The 23261-nt window shown below is 42.6% G+C and overlaps 2 protein-coding genes across 2 annotated transcripts in view; one reads left to right on the top strand and one right to left on the bottom strand.

Annotated features, from left to right (window-relative positions):
* The window catches only part of LOC118211132 (AMP deaminase 2-like), a 52337-nt gene extending 50880 nt beyond the window's left edge, over positions 1-1457 (bottom strand). Inside the window, exon 1 of the mRNA XM_035388013.1 lies at positions 1031-1457. Within this exon, the coding sequence (XP_035243904.1) occupies positions 1031-1046 (16 nt within the window). The 5' untranslated portion in view covers positions 1047-1457. The remainder of the gene's footprint in view (positions 1-1030) is intronic.
* Positions 135-23261, top strand: LOC118211135 (guanine nucleotide-binding protein G(t) subunit alpha-2-like). The gene is made up of 10 exons (XM_035388019.1): positions 135-934; positions 6543-6684; positions 14954-14996; positions 16382-16523; positions 17063-17220; positions 18090-18218; positions 18836-18965; positions 20288-20441; positions 21279-21487; positions 22404-23261. The coding sequence occupies exons 2-9, from the start codon at positions 6579-6581 to the stop codon at positions 21467-21469; spliced, it is 1053 nt and encodes a 350-aa protein (XP_035243910.1). The 5' UTR covers positions 135-934; positions 6543-6578; the 3' UTR covers positions 21470-21487; positions 22404-23261.

Below are 23261 nucleotides of genomic sequence, written 5' to 3'. Positions count from 1 at the left end.
AAGGCACCCACACCCCCCCCCCCCCCCCTCCTCCTCCCCCTCCCCCTCCCCCTCATAACCCACCCTCCCTCCCTCCTTCATCTTAACAGCCCCCCCCATCCCAACCTCCCTTCTGGCCCCCCAAAAGGGGCACCTCCCCACCCTTTTCCATGTGACATCATCACTGACGAGAAAATGCCAGTGGAAAGAAGCGTCCAGAACAGGAAATCTACAGTCCAGATCCTTTCAGATACCTCACTCAGCCCAGTTACTAAGGTTCAAACTGCTGTTACCTAGTTCCCACCAGGACTCTCCTGAAATACTTTGGGCTTTATTGGCACTTCATAAACAAGATAAGGAAAGGACATCCATATAGTAGTTATAAACTAGGGATAATTTACTAAAGGAAAACACATTTCAGGAGGAAGTTCAAGTGCACAGTGATTTGAAGACAAAAATTGCAAAAACAAAATGACAATGTATTGAGGAACAGCTTACATTACACTAGAAAACAATGGCTTGTGCCTCTGTGAACATGATCTACAGAACTTGAACTGTACAGGATGTTAAGTCCAAGATTGTGTATTAATTTATGTGTATGTGTATTACAAAGTTAACAATGATGTCCAACAGCATCTAAGTAACATCTTGCTAGTTAGTTAGCTAGTGAACATACAAGCTAGATGTTAGTGTCAGGTTTTTTTCCGGAAAAATCTTTTCATAGCATTATTTCTCTCATACAGCCAGCTAATACTCCAAAAGCTAGCTAGCTAGGTAGCTAACGTTGAGCATATTGGTGCCCGCATTTGGTTTTTATTTTAACGCCACGTGATGTTGGCCAGCTATGTGGACATCTATGAATGCTATAAACCGAAGTGATTTAAAGTTTTAGAAGCGCAGGATGCTGTTGAAGTTGGCCAGCTAGAAGTTATAGAGAATAACAGTTAACTAACAAGTAAGCCATAAAATGCTGTATCTACAACTGATATTTTTTTCAGGAGGGTAAATCAGAGGACTTTTTATTCTTTTTTACTAAGAATGAAGCACTTACCGCCTGACATTGCCATTCTTGCCGCTTCAGTGACGATAGCAATCACTACCTGCACGATCAAGCCAAGTTAGCCGGCTACAGAGTTATTTCCGTCTTCTATACAAGTTCAATTCAGCTTATTATGTACTTAACTAGCCTTATACAGCTAGTTAACGTTAGTTAGCTAGCTAGCAAAATGACACTGAGCGAACGTTCACGAGAGCAAACTCTAGCCACTTATAAGTTGTAGCTAAACTAAAAATAAAATACACATTTACTAGGTAATACCAGTGATCTTACTGCGTACGTTTGATTTATCGAACAAACGTTACGTAAATTAAATGTCGTTTACTGTATTTAGCTATATAATGTTGCTAATTGCATTATACTTTGGTCTCTGTCATATTGGTACGTTAACGACAACTGAGACAAACGTTAGTGTTTTACTTTAAAGCACAAAAGTGACGCTTATTGTACGTACGTTCACAAAAATTCCAGGAAATAAGAAAAGTTTAACTAAATTTAAAGAGACAGTGGCGTTGTGTATTTCCTGCCAGTGTAGCGTGTTAACGCGATTAAGATGGGAGAAATAGTTAATACAGGCTAACAGTAAAAACTATAGCCTGAGGGGGGAAAGTGCAATTAAATAACAAAAAATAGACTACAGTTAACATTCCCGAATAGCTTTTGTTAAAATCTATTAATACCGTTTGAAGTAATTATCTTATTTGCATTTCGTAATACTGAACATCTTAAGTATTGCGTTTATTAGGTTGTTGAATGGAAATAGTAAGGAACACAAGCAGATGGATTATACAACAAGGATTTTTTTTAAATATTGAACTTAATGCTTAAAAAAAGCAAATATATCTCACATTTCACCTGGTTTGCAGTGTATTTGTATAGGTTTTGCAGTTGCATCCTTTGAGAGCAAGGCAATTTTTTTGATAACTCATCACCATTCACAATGCTGTTGTATCAGAGGAACACTTCAAACTTAATTCAGAAAGAACTGGTTGCAGACAGAAAGACTGTCCAAAATAGTCTTGTCCAATGAAAGGCTGTGGACAGATGTGCCCTGTCCAACCATAACCAGGACTAAGGCTAGAGGGCAGTCACATCAGTGGACAGGATCGTGTGGTTGGGCTTGTGTTGCTTTAAGCCTTGTATAGACGGTTTCATCAATGGCACGCGCGTTGCCAAGGTTGTGCGCTTGGCCCTAAATTAACTTCCGGTCTGTGTTTGTTTATTATTGGGTTTGTGTTTACTGGCTAATATGGCACCGATTACAAATGGAGTGAAAGTTAAACTGATGAACAGACTGATGTTGGGCTCAGGTTGTTGTGCTGTGGGGTGCAACCTGACCTCAGGAACAAACTATATTTCGAAAATTAGTAAAAATACATAATTTAACTTTGTAACCTCACTAGGAAATTGTGAAACGAATTGATGAATCCCTGCGATTATCATAGCTGGTGCTTGCCCGTTGTTACTTCGTATTTTTGAGAAATAACTGGACATCGTTACCTATTAAAATGTAAGTCCTGTAAAAATACACATAATAAACTGTATTTTAAAAAATCAACTTCATACATACACATTTAGTAATACTAATACAGCCTTATTTACTATATCAACTTAAGACAATGAATTATGTCATCGCGACCCATTAAAGTCAATGGCGCAGACTTTGCTTCATAATTTCAAACTGCTTTCCTAACGGCTATTTTGCGTCCTGCGACTTAGGTTACAACAGTGAATATGTACGGATTCCTAGACGTGCTGATGAGAGACCACCCTTTCTCATATTAACCTCCAATATGCAAGACAGGATACTAGCAAATTTCCATTCATTTATATGGGGTGGTCGATACACGTCCCCTTAGCAACCAAATGCTAGCGCTGGACCACGTCTGACTTATTTGCTGGCACACAAAAAAACGTGAAAGTACTGAAAAAATAACCACAGGAGGATAACAAGGATATTTTTCCTACATAACTAGGTACAGGTTGTTACCGATATTTCGCCTATTTCATATATAGTTGCGAATCAGTTTACGCTTTCCTGTCTGTCGAACGAAGGTGGTCGAATAGGTGCTCTCACTCTAGCACTTTGTTTCAGGTAACAAACTCATAATAAGCGATAACTAAGCTGACCAGTAACACGCCTGAAATAGTTATGAATTAGCTAACTAAATTGATTGTAGCTTAATTAATTCATTCTAGTTAGCTAGCCAACTAGCTAGCTAGCTAAACGTAGCTACCATTTTATAAATTATGCACAGTAACGTTAGCTCAATGCTAGTAGTTCATACGCTTTAGCTACGTTTTTTACTAACGTTATGATACCTGTTTCCAATGACTTGACAGCGTTACATTGCCTGATCATTTTTGTTGTGGTAACCTAGCAAGATGACCCAAACTATATGAGCCACGATGTTTTCCCATAAAACATCTAGGTTAAATAAATAACCTACAGTAATTGCATTGGCTACACATGCTGCCCACTAGCCCCAGTTTGTGCTTCTAATCATCGTTTTTAAGCAACATCATAGAAAGAGTGCACTTTTTATACAGGAATGAATGTGCATGTAACCCAGAACAGTTATGGATTATGTAAGGAATGTATGATGCTCAGCAAGGTGCAATACTGTGAACAGTTATCTGTCACTTGATTTTCTGGTAATGTAACATTATCGCATTTCAGTTTGGCCAAGTAACGGTTCTTTTCTTCGACTGGTAACCCCAAATAATACGGACTAGACATAGTTTTAACTAGCTAGCTAACGTAATTTACTTGTTATTTACTTTGCTTGTTATCAGAAATAGTCTGGAGGGACTCTGTTGTTATTGATTGTTTGCGGAAGTCTGCCGGAAGTCAAGTTAGGGCCAGAACAACGCACATGCGCAGTAACGTTTGTTTATGTTGTTACCGTTGAAACCGTCTATAATTACCGTATTTGTGGACTCCTTGAATAAACAATGAGAGTTAAGTTACAGCTATTTACAGGAATAGTAAGTAGATAGAATGATTGTCTGTGGCAGAAATGATTACTACCTTAGAGTCTTATGACATGCATCCCACTCAAACATACACCACAGTTGCACAGAAACACATTCACAAAATTAATTAGTGTAAAATTAATTACATTTGATCCCTATTGTACTTATATAAAATCTGTAGAGTAGAACTGACTCTAAACATTTTACTTTGAACAAATAATCCCTGTACGTTGAATTAAAACTGGTGTGGCAGACTGCAAGTCACACCAATCTCCATGGTCTTTCGGCCATAACGTGGTCTTAAATGGCAGTGCATTTCACGGAGTGATTTAGACTAATCTAATGAACTCAGAGTCTGGAAGGCCCCATCCCCAGAAAGGGAATTCAGATTCCTCTGTCGATCCACCACGTTTCCCCCAAACTTTCCCTCCACTTTGCATCACGTCCAACGTAGGCAGTAAGTTGCCATCTGCTAGCATAAGCTTTGGCCCAAGGTTTATCTGAGACCCGAGAGTAATCTTGTCAACAGATCAGAGTCGTTCGGCCAATCCCATGATGCTGATGCAGTGGGATGGAGAGACCATAATGAGATTGGTTCGGCAGAACAGAAGAGGCTGCCCTGATTATCTTCCTACTTAACTCTTGGAAACATTTGAAGGCATGATTCCGTTACAGCCTGCCACCTGCAATTAGACCACTGGTTCACCGACAGTGCCGTGGGTTTACCTCTCTACTTGTGTGGTGGGAAGGGCACCAATGGTATGAATTGTGAAGCCATGCGCAAAAAAAAAACGCATCACTGCAATGCTGCAGAGCAGAAGCTTCTGTGTTCCCTTTTGTGTACTCAGCACATAGGCCTGCATGGTCATTTAAAAGTGACATCTTGGCTTGAAACAGAGCTGAAAAACATTGAATTCCCAGCATAAGAACATTGTGATAACATAGCCCAGTGTACTATTCAATGGTAGAACAGCGAGACCCTTGCTACATAATATCAGGACAAAAATACAATTGGAATTGTCAGCCCTGTGCTTGTTTTGGGCCAATTTAATTTAGACAATTCATGACCTATTTGGCCAAGCTTGGAAGCTCTGTGCGTGAGCATTTATGAGTGTAGGCCCACATTCATCTTAAAACAATGACAATGTCTAAAATATAGGATAATTCTAAGCAGTGGTAAATGCCACGGTAGAGGACTAACTGAGATAACTTGGAAGATTTAAAGGGCTGAATGTGTATCAACGTATTTTCCCTTGCACATTTTGCACGACAAATAAAACTATTACTGTAATCTAAGACTATTACTGTAATAAAATAATTAAACCACTAAGAATGCTGTATTTCAAATCATGCTCGAAGTATGCAAACAAAATAGGAATAAAAATTATTTTGAATGAGCCAATGAGATGCAGTGCCGATAATTGTGACACAATGGGCAATCTACATAAGCAAGGTTGGGCCGGGGATGAGTCGCTGTGAGGGGATGAGTCGCTGTTTTATTGCAACCAACTCGCTGTGCTCATTGATACTAATCTTGTGTCTTTGGCGTGCCAACTTGGCTGAGTCTGACTGGTGATTGAGGGGCGCACCTCCTGGCCCTGTGGTTTGATGCGGGCAGTGGAAATTAAGTGGATTACTGTGGCAGCCATGAAAACCCAGGGCTCTCCCTGATGCCCTGGCCAGTAAGGGGGAAATACAATCCTGTGAATGAGCCATGGAATCCTGCAGCTCCTGATCTGGCTGTGACTGAAGTTAACTTGCTGCTTATCAGCTATGGCACAAACAACCGAGGATCCCTCCAAAATACACCCCTCCCATTTCTGCCCTCCATATAATGGCCGATGCAAGAAAACCATATTATTCACCATGTTTCTGGGGTTAAAATAAAAAATAAAAAAATAAATAAAAGTATTTTCAGCTGTTGCTTATAAAACTTTCATGTTGAGGTCAAGGTAAAACTACAAGCATAGTCACTCAAAGTACATGATTGGATCTGGTGTGTTTTATTAAATGATTTGTGATTACAATTGTATCTTAAGGCCACCCCCCCCACCCCCCCCCCAAAAAAAAAAAACTAAACAAAAAAAAAAAAAACATCTGGCCGGCCCATCAACGTCACTCACTCAGATTAGGAATAAAATTCCTAAGATAACAGATGTTCAAGAGTGCTTTTATGCAGAATCTCACTAACCACACCTGCCTGTCCCACACACTTGTATCATTTCAACCTTCGGTTTTGTCCTCTGGGGCTGGGCTAATTGGATTTAACTACTTCCTACGCGAAGCTAAGAAACCCCTCCCCAATCCTAACCAGCGAAATTGGGTTTAGCACAGAGGGACTTATGGGTGGAAAGAAAGCTGAGAGAGAGGACAAGTCCCTTCAGCGGTTGAGCAGTGTCTATCCGGCCGCCTTGCTGTGTACACCTCCGACACCCCTCCCCCCCCACGTCACGTTTCGAGCACAGAGCGTGCACCTGCTTTCCACCCGCAAGCACCCCTTCCAACATTTGGCAAGATTTCCTTCCTCGAGGACTTAGATTTGGAGGAGTCAGACAGCGAAGACACGATGGGAAGTGGAGCGAGCGCCGAAGACAAGAAGTCCAAAGAGCTGGAGAAGCAGCTGCAGCAGGATGCCGACAAGGACTCCAAGACGGTCAAGCTGCTGCTGCTGGGTAAGGCTGCGACGTCTAGCAAAAAACGTTTCCTAACGCAGAGACAAATGAGTGCTCTCAGCTTCGCCCTCCTGCAGCCATGGTCCCTTCGACAGGACAGGGCATGTAAAATTAGATGACTTGGGGGTTGGCTCTGGAACAGATGAAATGCACTCGAAGGCAAACAGCAATGACCATTCAGTCTTGGGCATCAGGCATTGTAGTAGTGGGTGGAGTGCCATGCTGGAGGATGGGAAGCTGGATGTGGGTCTGTTTCAGTGCTATTACTTCAGGTGACACTGCCTATGGGCTCCAGAATGTGTCATACAGTACCTTTTGCAGCCTTGATTATGGACAGGTTACCACACTAATAGTATGATGTCATTATATAAAGAAACATGATGCCAGGTCATGTAGTAGAGGCAGAAACTCTGGGGATTTTCAAGGCTAGGCTTGATACAGTGTTAGATACTATCTAGTCTGTAGGCAATCAGAGCACTAATTTAGTTAGGAAAATGGCGAGCATTGTTGGGCTGAATGTCCAGTCCTCGTTATTATATTATGTTATGTTATGATGAACCTGGCTGATCCGGGCTGAAGCGTAATGAATGTGAGTGTGATTGTGTCATAAAAAGGATGCACCAAGGCAGAGGGGCACCTTTGTGAGCTCAAAGTAAGTCCTGTCTGGTTGTCTGGGGGAGATCTTATGAACATAAGAGACTTAGCAGGCAGAGGATGTCTTGTCATGCAGAGAAAATATAGAGAAAAGTTATGTTCTGTCTGAAGGTACATGTCTTATTTTTTAAATGATTGATTAAATGAATCAGTACACTGGTGATATTTCTCCTTGCAAAATTTGTAGTGGGAATGAATTGATATGCAAACTGCAAATTTAGCACAGAGGAAGAAGGCCACATCGAGATTAAGAAGTTTTTTGTGTGACAAACATTTTTTAGACTTTAGGGCATGAATGAATTATGTAAACTTGAAAATGAAATACAAATGCAGTTACACTCTTTATTTAAGTCTTTAGCCACCTGGTTAGGCTTTGTTTGCTTCTTGTCCAATAGAGACACAGGTCATATAATTATAATTTATTATTATTATTTTGTTTGCTTTGGTTGGGCATTTTTGTTCCGTGTATTACCATTAATAGGCAATACCTCTGACTGTGAACACTAAGTTCACTAATGCTACTTTGTGCATGTCATTATATATTTATGAATATATTCTTGATAAAACCTTTGGTTTGATCCTTGCATTATCCATTAAATTTTTATCATTTGTTTCCTTTTTAAGTTGATGTTGCAAAAGTACATGACAGAAAGCGTTGATTCAGAAGAAGCCATAGTAATTAAAAAGGACAGTTGTGTCTTAAGAGTGATGCTCATTAGGGTGGAAGTGACGGTGATGGGGGAGGTCATCAAAAAATCTACCAATGGCAAGGCTGTATCGTCAGCTTTTCCCAGGGGTTCACGGTAACCCTCTTATCTTGTCTTTCCCGTCACTTTTACAGACTATAATCATCTTTCTTCTGACTTATGACCAGGATTACTTAACATCCCTCTCTGTACACACGTGTACCTATGACCTCCTAATGCCGAGGAACGTCACAGGGGCTCAGGCACAAATATCCAGGCCTTTCTCCTGCCCTGTTTAGCAACCGCTGTATGGCGTATGAGTGTATCAGCTGGGGTGGGAGGATGAAGGAGAGGCAAGTGAAATTAGCTCCTGATTGTACAGGGGGTGGGAGGTGGGGGGGGGGGCTAATGTAAATATAATATGTCAAGTCCCCGCCCACCAAAAATAAGTTACAAGTGTCCCAAAAGATGAGCAGAGACGAAATGACAAACTCTGTGAAGCTCAGATGTATTGTGCATATTTAGGCAAGCATTGTTTAGGGAATCTTTTGTTTATAGATATGAAACCAAAAGGAGCATCAGTTCAGGACAGCTTGCAATTTCTTTTCTTTTTTTTTTTTTGCTTATCAAGGCTTTCCCATATGCCATAATAATTTTGGGCAAAATGCTATTGTTCACTACTGTTGTGCTCTTACTGCAACCAACATTTTTCATAAAACATGTGCAGCATGCTAGTCTACTCAGATAAACAACACTGGAATGGATTCTGGATAATGGGCTGGCTCTTATATTCTGGCCTGATAATTCTACACAGTTGACCCTGAGCAGACAGAGAATTATAGAAATATAGAGAATGAAAATTATTACAAGAACTGCTCTGTAGTAGTATCATACCCAAGCTACCACAGGAAAATCTCTAATATTCTATTAGCACAAAACACATGGTGGCTTATATAGTTCATGAATTACATGTATTAACAACAGTGATATTACCAAATTGAATTGCTGCAAATGAGAAAGCTACTGTACATACAAACACCGTAACATCGCTCTGAAACATTGACCTAAAGTTAACGACTGTTCACATGATTCCACCAGGCTAAAGTACATCGCTAAGGGATATTCAGTTGGGACATGTTTTTGTATACTTTAAATAACCGTTCATTACATGCAATGCAGTTATATAACAGTGACCTGAATAACAGTCGTATTAAGCACATACCATTGAAACACTGAGCTTGACTGTATTTGTGAATACAACGCAAAAAAATGATTCTAAATTATTCTGGGAGTTGCATAAATTTCTTCCCATAAGGAATTTCTTCTTATTCTGTAGAAATAGTTTGTAATGGAACCTTTCAAACCACACGGTTATTCAAGGAACATAATTATAGTATCCGAGTTCATTTCAACCAAGATTAATTTGGTAATACCTGAGGACACCGATTCACTGTTTCTCTTCACAGTAAGTGTATGAAGTGTGTGTGTGTGTTCAACAATCTGCAGGCCTCTTAAACAAATACATCTCAAGTTCATGGAGAGCTAGCTAGGCTATCACATGGAAAAATACACTTTGTCAGCAAAGTAGTATTTGAATGGGGTCATAAGTAAAGCTCTGAAGCATTAGTTGGCTCCATACTGAACAAATATTGACACACTTTATCTGCAAACTCTGCTTGAATAAACTCTGACATTGGTCTTAAATTCACATAATTAAAAAAATTTGCCAAGATACTAGTAAGAGATGAAGCCCTGTGCTCAATCAAAAAAAACAGACTTCTCTTGTCTCCAGATCCTTATGCTCACAAAGGAAGCTCAAAGAAAGCTCCTTGTTAGGGGTTAGCATAAAAATGAGCATTTAGCATTTAGGCAACCAAGGTTCTCTTTTTTTGAAATTCCTCAATTAAATTAGATGAAAGCTGCATGGACTACACACTAGCACACTAAAAGTGACCCAGATAATTCTGGAGCGTTAAAGGACCATTTCATTCATATGTTTGCATAGATAATTTCATAGATATATCTACTTGACTGCAAGCTGTCCAGGGTTCAAGTGGAACAGTCTGAGAACTGTTGGCGTTGGTCAAAGGTGTCGGATATGTTCCCACTTGAATCCATTCACTTTCAGAAAGGAGCCATTTTCCATTGATAGCCAGATGTAGATTGAGAAATGCTTGCATAATATTACATACAAAAAAAATCAAAAAGGTCCAGTCTTTTTTTTTTGGTTGCAGCTTGTTAGTAGTGTAGTGCAGTCGTTGATTTCAAGCAAATTGTGGAGCAAAGTATAAGCTTTTACATTTTTTACAATTCTCTCCCTTTCATTGTTCTTTGGTCATACCACACATGCACACACTCTTGTGTCAGAAAGACTAACCTCACGTACAAGGTTGCCCGGGAGTGCAGGAACAAAAGCAGGCTATTTCAGGAGCTGAAATGACAGGGGAGAGAGCTTGAGTCTTGATTAACTGGTTCTCCATCAGACAGACGCAGTTGTTCAAGTGCGTACATGTGTATCCTGAATTATACCCATATACCCATGCTCTCGGCTGCTTGACAGCAGGGTGATGACGGGACACCCTGCTCTACTCCAGACACTCTCAAGGGCTAAACAGGCTTCTGCCTGCTTTGCTTTCATTCGAGACATCCAGCTCACATTAAGGGCTTATAGAGTTATATACACTGAGAGTGCATATTCTCCTCAAGTCATCCCTCAGAATTGATGCAGGTGATGGCAAATTCAGTTACTGCAGGGGTCAGGGAGGGTATTTCAGAATTCTGAAGCTCCTTGGAAGTCAAGTCACCTGCTTTGACAAGTCTTTGACCAGTCTTTCTTGAATCAGAAGTACCCATAAACCACAACAAACTCACTATGAAACATAATATTAGTGACCTGTACAGCACCAAAAATGAATAATATCCCCTCGATGTATATATAGCACATGCCCTATAGACACAAGGCAGGCAGACACTTTCTCCTGTGGTTACCATTCTCTGTTGTGTACTTTCCACACATTACATACCTCCTGCCCCATCTCTTTTGCTAGATGGCCATGTGTGCATAATAAACACATGTAAAATCAGGAGAACGTGCTGCCTCGTGTTCTGTTAGATGACTGAATCTTCCCTGTCTTCTCACATTAATTCTCAACGTAAAGCAGCATTTGCCATTTTGAAAATTTTAATCGTTAATACCAAAATGCAAAATGCAAAAAAAAATTTGTATTTCCGGTAAAGGAATAGCAGTTACAGGCCGGGTGCCTCATCCACTGTTACAGTATATGAATGGGCCCAACAGCCTGGTCCAAAATCTAGAGCACACCAGTGCTGGCAGTGGCCGACAGTCCTGCAGAGTGACACACAACTGGCCCTGTCAGGGACAGGAGAGTTTCAGTTAGCCTGCATGTCATCTCACCGCACACCAGTAACCGCTGCTGGTCAACTGGGCATCCACAGTCTCAGTCACCTGATTTACTACCTTCAGCGCGCGTAGAACACTGTAACACATGCAAAACTAATAACACAACCAATGACTGGTGCAAAACAAATACCATAACCAGTCACTGGTCATGGTATTGGTTTTGTGTGTGCTAAAAGGGTCTAGCATTCCAAAGGGGAAAAAAAGCAAGAAAAACGAAACCAGTCCATAGCATAGTTCAGATATTGGTGCTGTCTTTTGTGCGCCCCCTTCTGGCTCCTGGGCAGAGGATTAGCTTGTAATGTCAACTGATGAAATCAGTCTAGATTATGCAGACCCATGTTACATTACATTACATTACAGGCATTTGGCAGACGCTCTTATCCAGAGCGACGTACAACAAAGTGTATAACCATAACCAGGAACAAGTATGACGAAACCCCTAGAGAGAAGTACCGGTCCAAGTACAGGGAACAACCGCATAGTTCAACTTGGACCCTGGTGGTTAAACTGATTAACACCATGTAGATCAATTAAAGCATTCAACATTTCACATGAATAAACTGGATGATTTAACATTTAAATTTGTAGCTCATCTTGTCACTTAAAATGCATATTTTAAAATGAAGACAATGGCAGGTGTTTCTCTAGGATCTACGGCACGGCTGCTGCTGAACAAAAGGAAGCTGTATTCTCATTGGAGAAAGCTGGACTGTAAAGCAGTCTGGCTCCCAGCTTTTTGTTAAGTTTTACAGTTTAATGTAAAACAGCACATCGTGCCACCATTTTAAATTAACCTCAGATCATGGACCTCTTTTTTATCAGTGTAGTGTGCATTTTATGAGCACTCCGACAATTATAAAAACCTGCACAGTAGATAACTTCCACACCAATGTGTAAAACCTAGTGCAGCTATATAAAGAGATCTATCTGATTATTCCACTCCATACTGACATTCTCATGTTAATTGGGGTTAATGCAATAGAATCTTACCCAAAATTGGTTTTTGTTAAAGAAAAAGCTACAATTTGCCTTAGAGTCTGAGCTGCTGACTGATAAAATAAAGTTTAACAGGATTTGGACCTACTATGTGGCCTCAACCACGACCATATCTCTATTTACTGTATCACTTGTAGCCTTTCTTAAAGTGGTCAGACATGGCACGCATTATTTCCAATTGAAAAGATTTAAACTTTGTGAAGAGTATTGGTGCAGCAACAGCATTAACACAGAGTCATAAAATGGTGCTAGAGAGCTTTGACTTTACACTTGCACTGCCATGGGGGTCATTACCTGGTGCACTGCAGTCTCAGGTAGTGTTGGGTGTGTGGAAGTGCGCTGCAGTCTATAAATATAAGATTATATAAGCAGTGGGGTCCCTGAATGGTGGAGAGTTCCACTGGCCGTTAACGCTGCCCTGCAAATAGGATGGAAAGTGAGCTGAGGCCCCCACCTCTCCCCTCCTGAGAGGTCAATCCAGTGACGTCACCACTCATCTGATTAGCCAATCGATCTACCCCGGCCCTGCCCTCAGGACATGGAAGGACTTAACCTCCTGAGACCCAGCAGGAAAAAAAAAAAAAAAGTTCACGTATTTAAATTTTTTTTGACATAACACACGCATCTTGGAGGACAAAAGAAAACCATGCTGCAGTGAAAATAGTTTCCAAACTATTCATTTAATTTTAACTGAATGTCCCTGAATGTAGCGAATGTGAATTCAGCACAGTAGAACACGTGGCTCTTCAGAGTAAGAACTCACATTCATGTCCCCTACAGGGGACAAAAATGAATTGGCGGGTTTTAGGAGGTTAAGCACGTCCTGACTGAGTGGGGACCCTGGCCCCTGTCAGGTTACCAGCGAGGTCCCCACGGTAACGCCCCTAATCAGTGATCTCCTGAGAAGCTTTCCCTCAGACTCTTTAGGGAAGGAAGGCTCTGCAAATCCAATTGGGTTGCTTTGCCTCTTTAATCCCTTTAGCCAGCGTTAAATCCAACGTGCCAGATGTGGATCTCATGAGCTCCCTCCCCTACATTGAGTTTGGACCACTCAATCTTGGGCCAAGGAACAGTGAGTGGAACATCAGGTCTGAGTAATTTCATTTGCTACAGCTAGGGGGCGCCAAGGCCTTGTTTGCCTTGTTTCCTTCTCATTTCATATTCACCAAAAAAACACTCAACTAAATCGCAAGAGGAGAAAATCCCAAGAGGAACTAATTTCTTACTTTAAAAAAAAATCTTTTTTTATTCAAATATTTATTGAAAGCCCACCCAGAAATCATTTTCACAGGAAACCATACGTTAATAATCTCGGCAGGGAACTCCCAGGGAAAAGTTGAGTTGTGTACAACCAATAAGCAGAACAAGTTTAGTCTTGTAAATATGTTGTCATGTTTCACTTCTTCAATACATTTTGGCCAGGATAAAAACAATGAAGCATGAAGTTTTTTTTTTTTTTTTTTTGCGTAATCACATTTTGGAAGGTGTCCCAGAAAAACCCTTTGCCGTCCGATTAAAAACACCAGTTTAATTCTCAAGGGACTGGTAATAACCGGTAATAAAACTGGCAATTAAAATATTGAACACAAACAGAGGAGTGGCAGTAACAGCCCAGTATGGAGCGGAGATACAGACAGGAGGACAGCCTAACAGCGGGGAAGAGGGAACATACGCTGTTCAATGGCGCAAAAGGCCAGGCACATGACCACAAAAACAGGAAGTAACAGAGACAAGGGGGGGGAGGTTGGCCTATGTGCTTTTTCAGAGCTTTTTTGCGCAAACTTTTAACGTTTAGGTCGTCTCCAGTGTGACCAGTGTGGTCGCATTGCATCATCCGCCGACTGTGTTTGTTTTTCATTAGCCTGCACAAGTGCTGCCAAGTGTTAGGTGGGTCCCAGCCATGCACAGTGACATTAGAAATTGCCTCAGCCACACCGCAGAGAACTTCCCCCATATTTTGCTGATCCAGATGAAACTGCCGCCAAGGCTGGATTTAAACTTCGGCTCTCTTCAGGAGAAGCGGATGAAATCACCACCGGATTCGGCTTTGCGTCGCCGCGATCCCCAGTTTTAACAACGACTGTACCCGCTTACCCTTGGCACAAATGCCACCCATGACAACACCTATGCCACCCTATGACATCTAAACATCCTGTCTCCCAATAGGATGTTCAGATGTCCCGGCCTTGGCCTTGGCCTCTGCCCCGGCCTTGGCCTTTCAACGTGCAATCTCTGTAGACAGTAAGCTGGTCTTTAAGCTGGAATACGCTGCACTGATAGAGAGTATCATGATGAATTTTGGGAAAGGGCAGAACAGGAACACGCTGGGATAGACTCCAGCACCCCCCCCCCCACCATGACCAGGATAAGCGGGCATAGATAACGGATGGATGGTAGAACAGGAAAGAACGGATTGCGGTCTACACTGTGGAACGTAACAGTGCTTGTGATTCAGTGCGTCGGAGTGAGCGGTACGCTCCAGCGTAAACTAAACTCTGTTGTTGTGTTACAGGGGCTGGTGAATCAGGAAAGAGCACCATCGTAAAGCAGATGAAGTGAGTACAGTTAGATGTCCCTCCCACAGGACCGCGCTGCTTCTCTCTTCACACACACACACACACACACACGATGTGTTCCGTCTTTGAACTGGTCTCCAGCTGATCCTTTCACGCATTTCAGAGGGCCACAGACAAGCAGAAGAGAAAAAAGAGTGACGTGGCTAAGATCCTAGCGAACTCAACGACAGGAAAATGCATGGGAATGCACTGCGGTTGCCATCACGCACGCTAGGAACATACACAAACCCAGATGTACACGTAGACTGTTCATGTGAAAGAACAGGGCTGTGGATTCATGCTGAGGTGTGCCCTGGATGCACTATGTTCTGCAGTCTTTATCATTAGCCACCATGGACAAGACCAGTATGCAAGGATTGCAATGACATTCTCTCATCCACACAAAGCACCATAATTATACCCATGGATATCCCCCACCTCCCCCCAAAACACACACACAGATGCTGAGAAGTCATTAAATGTAGGTACCAATTCACAACGAGTTTTTACATCTAGCCAGAATCTTGTTTTGTTCTGGTATTGTTTCAATTAATCCTGACTGACTTGACTTGGCTTGTGGCCCACAGCTGTTAACAGTGGCTTAGTGAATACAGTGAGTGAGCATGCGTTTCATTGGTCTACATCGTGTGGGGCTGAGTGTGTGTGTGTATGTGTGTGTGTTTGTGCTGCAGGACATGTTGCTTACACTGATGTGTGAGTTTCTGCATGAAAATATTTCATGCGACAGAAAATTGGGGAAATGACTGCATGCATACGGGTCTGTTTATACTGCCTGATAATACTAATTCACAGAAAAACACCGTAGCAGTGTCACAGCTGAGCTGAGATCCACACCCCCTTAATTGCACATGGTGGAAAAAACATACAACAAAAATGTCAATCAAACAGAAGCTATTCTTGAACAGTACATACGTTAACTATCATTTCCCACATACAGCTTGTATAGGGCAGAAAACTGCAATGGAAGTATAACCACCAAGTACAGATGATTTTTTACATCACTACTTTCACCCAACGTTAAGTCAGTCACTGGTGAGTCTTAAACTTGCTGACAAAAACAGTGCAAAGGGAATCACACCAAGGAAGAAATGTGGCAACTGTACTGACTTGAGTTTGGTTGAGGGACACTTGGGCTGAACTTCCACATTATCACCATTGTCAGGGATTGTTCTGTTTATAGTTCTGCGAATAGCCTCATGAATGAAAAATTAAGAATTACATAACCACATACTTTTATTCATTACCCATGGAATATTTCTTCCCTGTGCCTACTGCGGTCCAACAGCCCCGCGCCCCCCCCCCAAAATAACAGAGGGGCCTCTTGACCTGGCCTCTTGACCACCCCCTTTGTTTGTGCCTGGCAGAATTCTGCATCAGGGAGGTTACACGAAAGAAGAGCAGATAGCGTTCAAGGCCGTCATCTTTGGAAACATCCTTCAGTCTGCACTGGCCATCATCAGAGGAATGCAGCTGCTGGGCATTAACTATGGATCCTCATCTGGTTCGGTCAGTCTTCATCCTACACCCACCGCGTGCAAATGAGCAACAAGCGCACCACTACACATGCGCCCACAAGCACACCCACAAGCGCAGACTCACACTCACGCACACACCCACACACACATTTCCCCTTTTCACTTTGAAACGCTGTCACACTGCTGTTTACTAGACCAACAGCAAAGCAGACAGCATTGCAGACTTTCACTTAGTTATCTGTTTCTTCATTAGATCCCTTACGCTAATGACGCTGACAGTTGCGGAACAACGAATGGACAGTTTGCAATATACAGGGGAAGGAAACAGATACCAGCCTGATATGACCACAGATTTCCCGACCCACAGCATGAATTTCAAATGCTTCTAGTCCACACACACAACTACGCCACAATGTGTTTGGGAACTATACTAGTCGCATGGATACCTGGCTGCACCACCATAGCAGACGGTTTGATAATATGAATTGATTGATTGATGAATGGGAATGGGCTATGGACTAACCGACTTTTATTCACCCCCTGACCTCCACCCCTGCCCCCCCTACACAGGATGACGGACAGAAGCTGCAGAACCTGGCAGACTCCATTGAGGAGGGCACCATGCCTAGTGAGCTGGCAGACGTCATCAAGAGGCTGTGGAGGGACTCCGGGGTCCAAGCTGCCTTCGACAGGGCTGCGGAGTACCAGCTCAACGACTCTGCTTCTTAGTGAGTCCACTGTGACTACACGGCAAAGGGAAAGAGACCAAAGAACAGAGCACTGTGGGGCTTGGAGTCCGGGCTGGGATTCTCAAAGTGCCCGTTTAGTTCCAGCACAGTGGCGCTAGCAGGAAATTGATGTAAAAGCTAATAGGGGGTAATCAGCACTTGGCTAATTGTTCACACCACTGGGATAGTTCCCCGCTGGGGTGTAAATAGATTCAACTGATTCCACTCAACAGGTCAGCGGAAATTAAATTATAAAGACACGGGATGTGCTGAGAAATCCCTGGATCCAAACTCCATTTACCATCGCCATGGTAATCAGGGTCCCTGACAGCAGTCTGCAGTGGCCTTATCAGAAACATAAGATCTGAATGTGTGCCCAATATATTTATAATTGTTTGATGCCAAAAAAGTATTTCCTTGTATATATATGATTTCACATATACTTTGCAATTACATTATATTTGCAAATAATTATTTATCTAATTCTACATCACTATATTCAAGCATGCATTTAAATATCTGAAAGCAGCAATCACGGGTGGAAAGTCCAGGGGACAGGAAGTAAAAGTCCCGCTGTGTGTTTCTTCCACCCATGAACTCAGTCAGCTGATTTCACAGATTGGTTCTACCTCCCTGCTGAAAAATTCTGCTAATTAGCAAATCCAGGTGTTTGGAACAAAACACTGGGGAGGACTTTCACTTTCTGAACCTGGATTTTGCACCTCGTGCAGCAACAATTTGTGCATTTTCGTACAACTACTGCATACGTACTTGGACACATTTAAACGTATTCCTTAAATTTCAGATGTGCGGTAACAATATATGCATGCATGTATGGAAGACGTTTACATGACATGTTTTCCCCACAGCTACCTTAATGAGCTGGACAGGATCACCCAGTCGGACTATTTGCCCACTGAACAGGATGTGCTGCGCTCTCGAGTCAAGACCACCGGTATCATCGAGGAGCAGTTCTCCTGCAAGGAGCTCTACTTCAGGTGACTCATATGTACTCTGTTAGAGTAGAATTAACACTGGACATTTTTACTGTGCATGGAAGTGGCTCAGGTGCTGTAGCCTTAAGTTGGATTGGTCTTGATGAAGAAGCCTGAATAGATGCTAGGTCTCCTTTTTATGTATACTGTACGTGATGAAATTAAATAAGACAATACCTAGTTATGAAACCAATTGCTACACATTCATTCTATGAATTAAATCACTAAGGATAAAATTAGCAAGAAATAAAAAAAGGTGAAAAATAGTTTGCTTTATTCTGCAAGGTTCTTAGAATTAAGCATAATTTGTTCCAGAGTGAATCTATTACATCCTGCTTTGTGTCCAGAAATGATTTTATGAAGCCAAACTGCTCTTACTTCTGTTTCAGAATTACTTTACATTACAGGCACCTAGCAGATAATCTTATTCAGAGCGATTTACACAGCTTTTGTAGTTTATTTTTTATTTTTAAGTTTTTTTTTACAATTATCCAGCGGGATATTGACTGAAGCAATGTAGGTTAAGTACCTTGCTGAAGGTCACAAGGGTACAATGGTTTCCCTGTCTTGTGCCTGCGCACCAGCCCTAATAACAATCTCTGGCCCCTCCCACCGGACAGGATGTTCGACGTGGGCGGACAGAGGTCCGAGCGGAAGAAGTGGATCCACTGCTTCGAAGGCGTGACCTGCATCATCTTCTGCGGTGCGCTCAGCGCCTACGACATGGTGCTGGTCGAGGACGACGAAGTGGTGGGTAGACCTGGCGTCTCGACTCTACCCACGGCCACGTCTAGCCACCCCCCTAACCCCTGCTCGCACCTTTAGAATGAGTTCCCTCCCCGATCACCTAGACAGCCAAACACACGTCCTCTCACAACAGCTCAACCCGATCCTCACCAGAGTCCCATAACTCAACCCTTAAAGGGTCATGTTAGGTCGCCTAAATGCACTCACCTCTGACGCATCCATCAGAACTCTAATCCGTGCGCAGTGGGACGTGTCGATACACGATACTTGTTTGCTCCTTGCTTTCCCCTGGGGAGGAAAATGCAACATGGCACATGACACAGCTGGCTGACAGAAAAGAATAGTGGGAAATGATAGCCAGACAGCGGCGGCACTGGGGGGGGGGGGGGGGGCCGGGCGGGTGGGTTGTATAGCCACCAAGCATTTTCTTACAATTTAACATTTTTGAATTAACGAGAAGCACCTCCCCGTACTCACCTAGTTCCCCCTTAGCGCCTCCATGGAAACATTCCGGGGGCCAGACTCTGTAAAGCAGGGATACTCAAAGCTGGCCCTCCAGGCCAGTCGTGGTGCTGGTTTTATTTGCGACCTGATAGTTAACTGCTCGACTGATGCCACTGATTGGCCAGACATGCAGCCCACCTGGTGTCCCAGGTTTGATCAGGCGAGATGAGAGGTAAAGACTGAAAACCAGCAGCACCACTGACCTCGAGGGCCAGATTCCACTATCCCAGCTGTAAAGGGTAATTCTCTCACAAGCCAGACTACTCAGTACATAATACATGTTTATACTCAGTGAAATGTTTCCTTTACTTGACTGGAGAATAAACTCTCTGATTAAGCAGGGGCTGGCTAATCCCCTAGTCTCTCCCGTGTGACACAAAATATGCGAGATCCTGGTTTCATGAAAGTGGTTTAGGGGGTGTTTATGAAGTCACTGTCACTGCATTATCAAAGAGCAAACCAGGCAAGTAGGATGCAACTCTGTAACCAGGGCAACTGCAACCCCCCCCCCCCCTCCCTCCCCCCACACCCTTCCTCCTCTTTCTTTGTTCAACAGTGGTGAAGCTGGGGTACTGTGAAGGCACAGACTGCATACAGTCCCTGTGTAAACACACAGCTATTATTTTGATAATCGAGTCTGCCCAGCCTTTCTGTAGCTCCCATTGAGAAAATCTGTATTTAAAAAAGGCTTCTGTGTAATCTACCACATGTTAAATATTTACAGGTTTAAATTGCCTCTGGTCTTGATTTAATAACATACTGATGTAAGACACACCCCATATGGTTACCTCACAGCTTTTCTCTCTTCTTCCCCCTTGCAGAACCGCATGCACGAGAGTCTCCATCTCTTCAACAGCATCTGCAACCACAGGTTCTTCGCCACCACCTCCATTGTGCTCTTCCTCAACAAAAAGGACCTCTTCCAGGAGAAGATCAAGAAGGTCCACCTCAGCATCTGCTTCCCGGACTACGATGGTCAGTGTGCCCTCTACACAGCAGCCCTGAGGCAGTTCTAACATTAATTTAAGAATTTAACAAAGTTTAATTAAGGCAGTAATTAACATTAGTCTTTCCTAAGAGATATGCCTCTTGGTGCTAGCTGTCTCCTGTAGTACACTGGGGTCCATATTGTGTAAAATTGTCACTGGCTCACAGGAAACTACATCAGAGGATTTTATACTCTGGGCGTATGGGTGTAAACGTCATTTCATTGACTCCAGAGGAAGGACTGGCTGCACCATATTTGGAAAGGAGGAAAAAAAGCACAACTTTTTTCATAAAAATTATGAAATGATTGTTTACTGCTATATCAACACAGCTACAATCACACGTCAGACACAAAATTACCCTTGGGGATAATAATGTACTTATGTCTTAAGTAAAATACAATCAAATCAAAATAGGTCCTGAAATAAAACGAAGATGGACATGCCTGCTGCACACCACAGGGAAGCTGCTAGGAAGCTCATTTTTTTCTGGGATCAGTGGTGTGTCAGTGTCTTCTGCACCTTCGTTTGAATTTGAATAAACCAATTTATGTCTTCCAGTTCATTACTTCGCCTAATATGATGCAGTTTGCCAATTCAAATGACTAATAGGACTTGGTTTCCAAAAAATGCTCGTTAAAACCTTGGGCGGGTTTCTCTTGGGGACCATAATGTCGGATGTCACTCACGGCCACTTTGTAATATTTCCATCCTGCAGCTGACGTAATGTTTGTTCAATTTCCATGTGGAAGTCGAGGCCGGCTGTTTTCATAACCCTATCTAAATCCCCTTAACCTCGTCAATCTCTCATTGTCCACCTCGTTAGGTCCCAACACGTACGAAGACGCGAGCACCTACATCAAGAAGCAGTTTGAGGACCTGAACATGAAGAAGGGGGTGAAAGAGATCTACTCCCACATGACCTGCGCCACAGACACACAGAACGTCCAGATCGTGTTCAACGCTGTCACGGACATCATCATCAAGGAGAACCTCAAAGACTGCGGTCTGTTCTAAGCGGTGCTACAAACACAGGTAATCCTACGAGAACCCCCTCCAGAACCAGTCTCCGTTAGCATTTTCCCCGCTGAGGCTCAGTTGCGGCCTTTCTTAAAACGTGTTAATATCCCTCCAATTCCCTTGTTATGAAAAGCAAGTAATCTGATCGGCTTAGTCAACACGGAGCCCATTTTAGACAAGTGGCCGTTCGCATTCAGCTTGAGAAAAGCACGTGTGCCCCACTTCATACCCGTGTGAACTGCAACAATACAGCAAATCTGTTTGAACCCTGGGAGGTAAAAAACCAAATGAAACCCCCTGCGCTGCCATAATTGCTCTCAGTTGCTTGATGTCATCCGGTTCTATATATCACTGATATAATTACAACCAAATAATCATTGCTTTCAACTTTTAGCCAAGATTGTATTGCAGCGAATGAGGCAATATTCCCAGGATGAGAATATATCAGCTCTCACTGTAACCACGACCCTCTCCAGAGCTGTCATTGTAGGCCTAAGAATGGGCACTATAGCTTAACATATGAGTTTAATTTCCAACCCTCCGCATTCAAAACTAGTTTCACATCTTCTGGTCAATGTGAACCAAGAAGGCTTTCAGTTCAGCTACAATTTTGACTGACAATTACCAATCGGCTTCTGATTGTCCACTGGGTCACCAGTCAAGCCTTAAAATATATTTTTGAGCTGTAACTGCCAATCGTTAATATATACACGTATTTATTTCATACTGTATAGTTAAACTGCACCCTCATTATGTGCCCTCTCCTGAATTTAAACAGATTGTAAAACAGACTTACAGGGACCCATCTGACCTCTGACCTGTTACTCATTCACACAGGCTGTGGCTTCACCAGCACACTGTTGGGTTTAGACGACAGAGGTGAGCATCAGACCGTTTCACGCTAACGCTTTCTTTTTCGTTTCTTTTCCAGCGCTTCCCTTTCTCCCTCTCTTCCATACCTGATCGGTTCATTGGCTTCCCTTCCAAACTGCTCCGTCAGAACGGCGAACCCCCAGAACGTTCCACCTCCCCGCAGCCGTCCGTCTCCATGACGAGCAGAGGCAAACGCAGGGATTCGCCTAGTCTGCAACACCACAGCCGCCGCCGTCGTCGTCACCAGAGGTCCCCCAATTCAGAGGAACACACACTAGCGACGCGCACCAAATTACAAAAGCAACCAGGTTAACGCGGCAACGCGTCCCGTCGAGATCAAAGCGTTTGACAGCCGCGCGCGGTACCTGACGCAGGAGCTGTCCGTAGTGAAGGGGAGCGGCTAACATTAGCGGAACATTTGCCCTCATTGATAAACTGTGCAGATTCCTTTGTTTGCCATTCCTATATGCAAAATACTGAACAGATCAGCATGACACTTGCAAGCTCTCCTTCCCCCTGCATTTTAATGTTTTTATCTAGTATCTAGCATCTCAAACTCTGAAATCATAATTATGTATAAAAAAAAGTTTAACGATTTGTACTGCAGATACTGTGCAGTACAGTATCCTTATTGCAAAATGAGATCTTTACCTTGATGTAATCAGTCCATTAATTTAAGTATGCAAGGTTATTACATTTTATGTGAGAAGGAATTCAAAATACATAGAAATGAATTGTAATACATTTCTACATAAAGATAGACACAATTTCTGTATATGCTAAAATAAATATTTTAAATATTCAAAGAAAGTGACCCTGTAGAGAATAATTTTATTTTGATGCCTGAAGTCTATATCAGTAACTCCATTCTGACCTGTAATGTAAAGATGAGAAATAAAGACGTGTTAGCTCTTCA

The sequence above is a fragment of the Anguilla anguilla genome, chromosome 13 (assembly GCF_013347855.1).
Source record: "Anguilla anguilla isolate fAngAng1 chromosome 13, fAngAng1.pri, whole genome shotgun sequence".
Lineage (NCBI taxonomy): Eukaryota > Metazoa > Chordata > Actinopteri > Anguilliformes > Anguillidae > Anguilla > Anguilla anguilla.
Note: the sequence above shows the minus strand (reverse complement) of the source record. Positions and strands in the feature narration are given on the sequence as shown.

Coding starts and splice junctions, on each gene's coding strand:
- LOC118211135 (XM_035388019.1), top strand. CDS start 6,579: ATGGGAAGTGGAGCGAGCGCCGAAGACAAGAAGTCCAAAGAGCTGGAG. Junction 16,524..17,062: donor ATGGATCCTCATCTGGTTCG/GTCAGTCTTCAT, acceptor CCCCCTACACAG/GATGACGGACAGAAGCTGCA. Junction 18,966..20,287: donor TGGTCGAGGACGACGAAGTG/GTGGGTAGACCT, acceptor TCCCCCTTGCAG/AACCGCATGCACGAGAGTCT.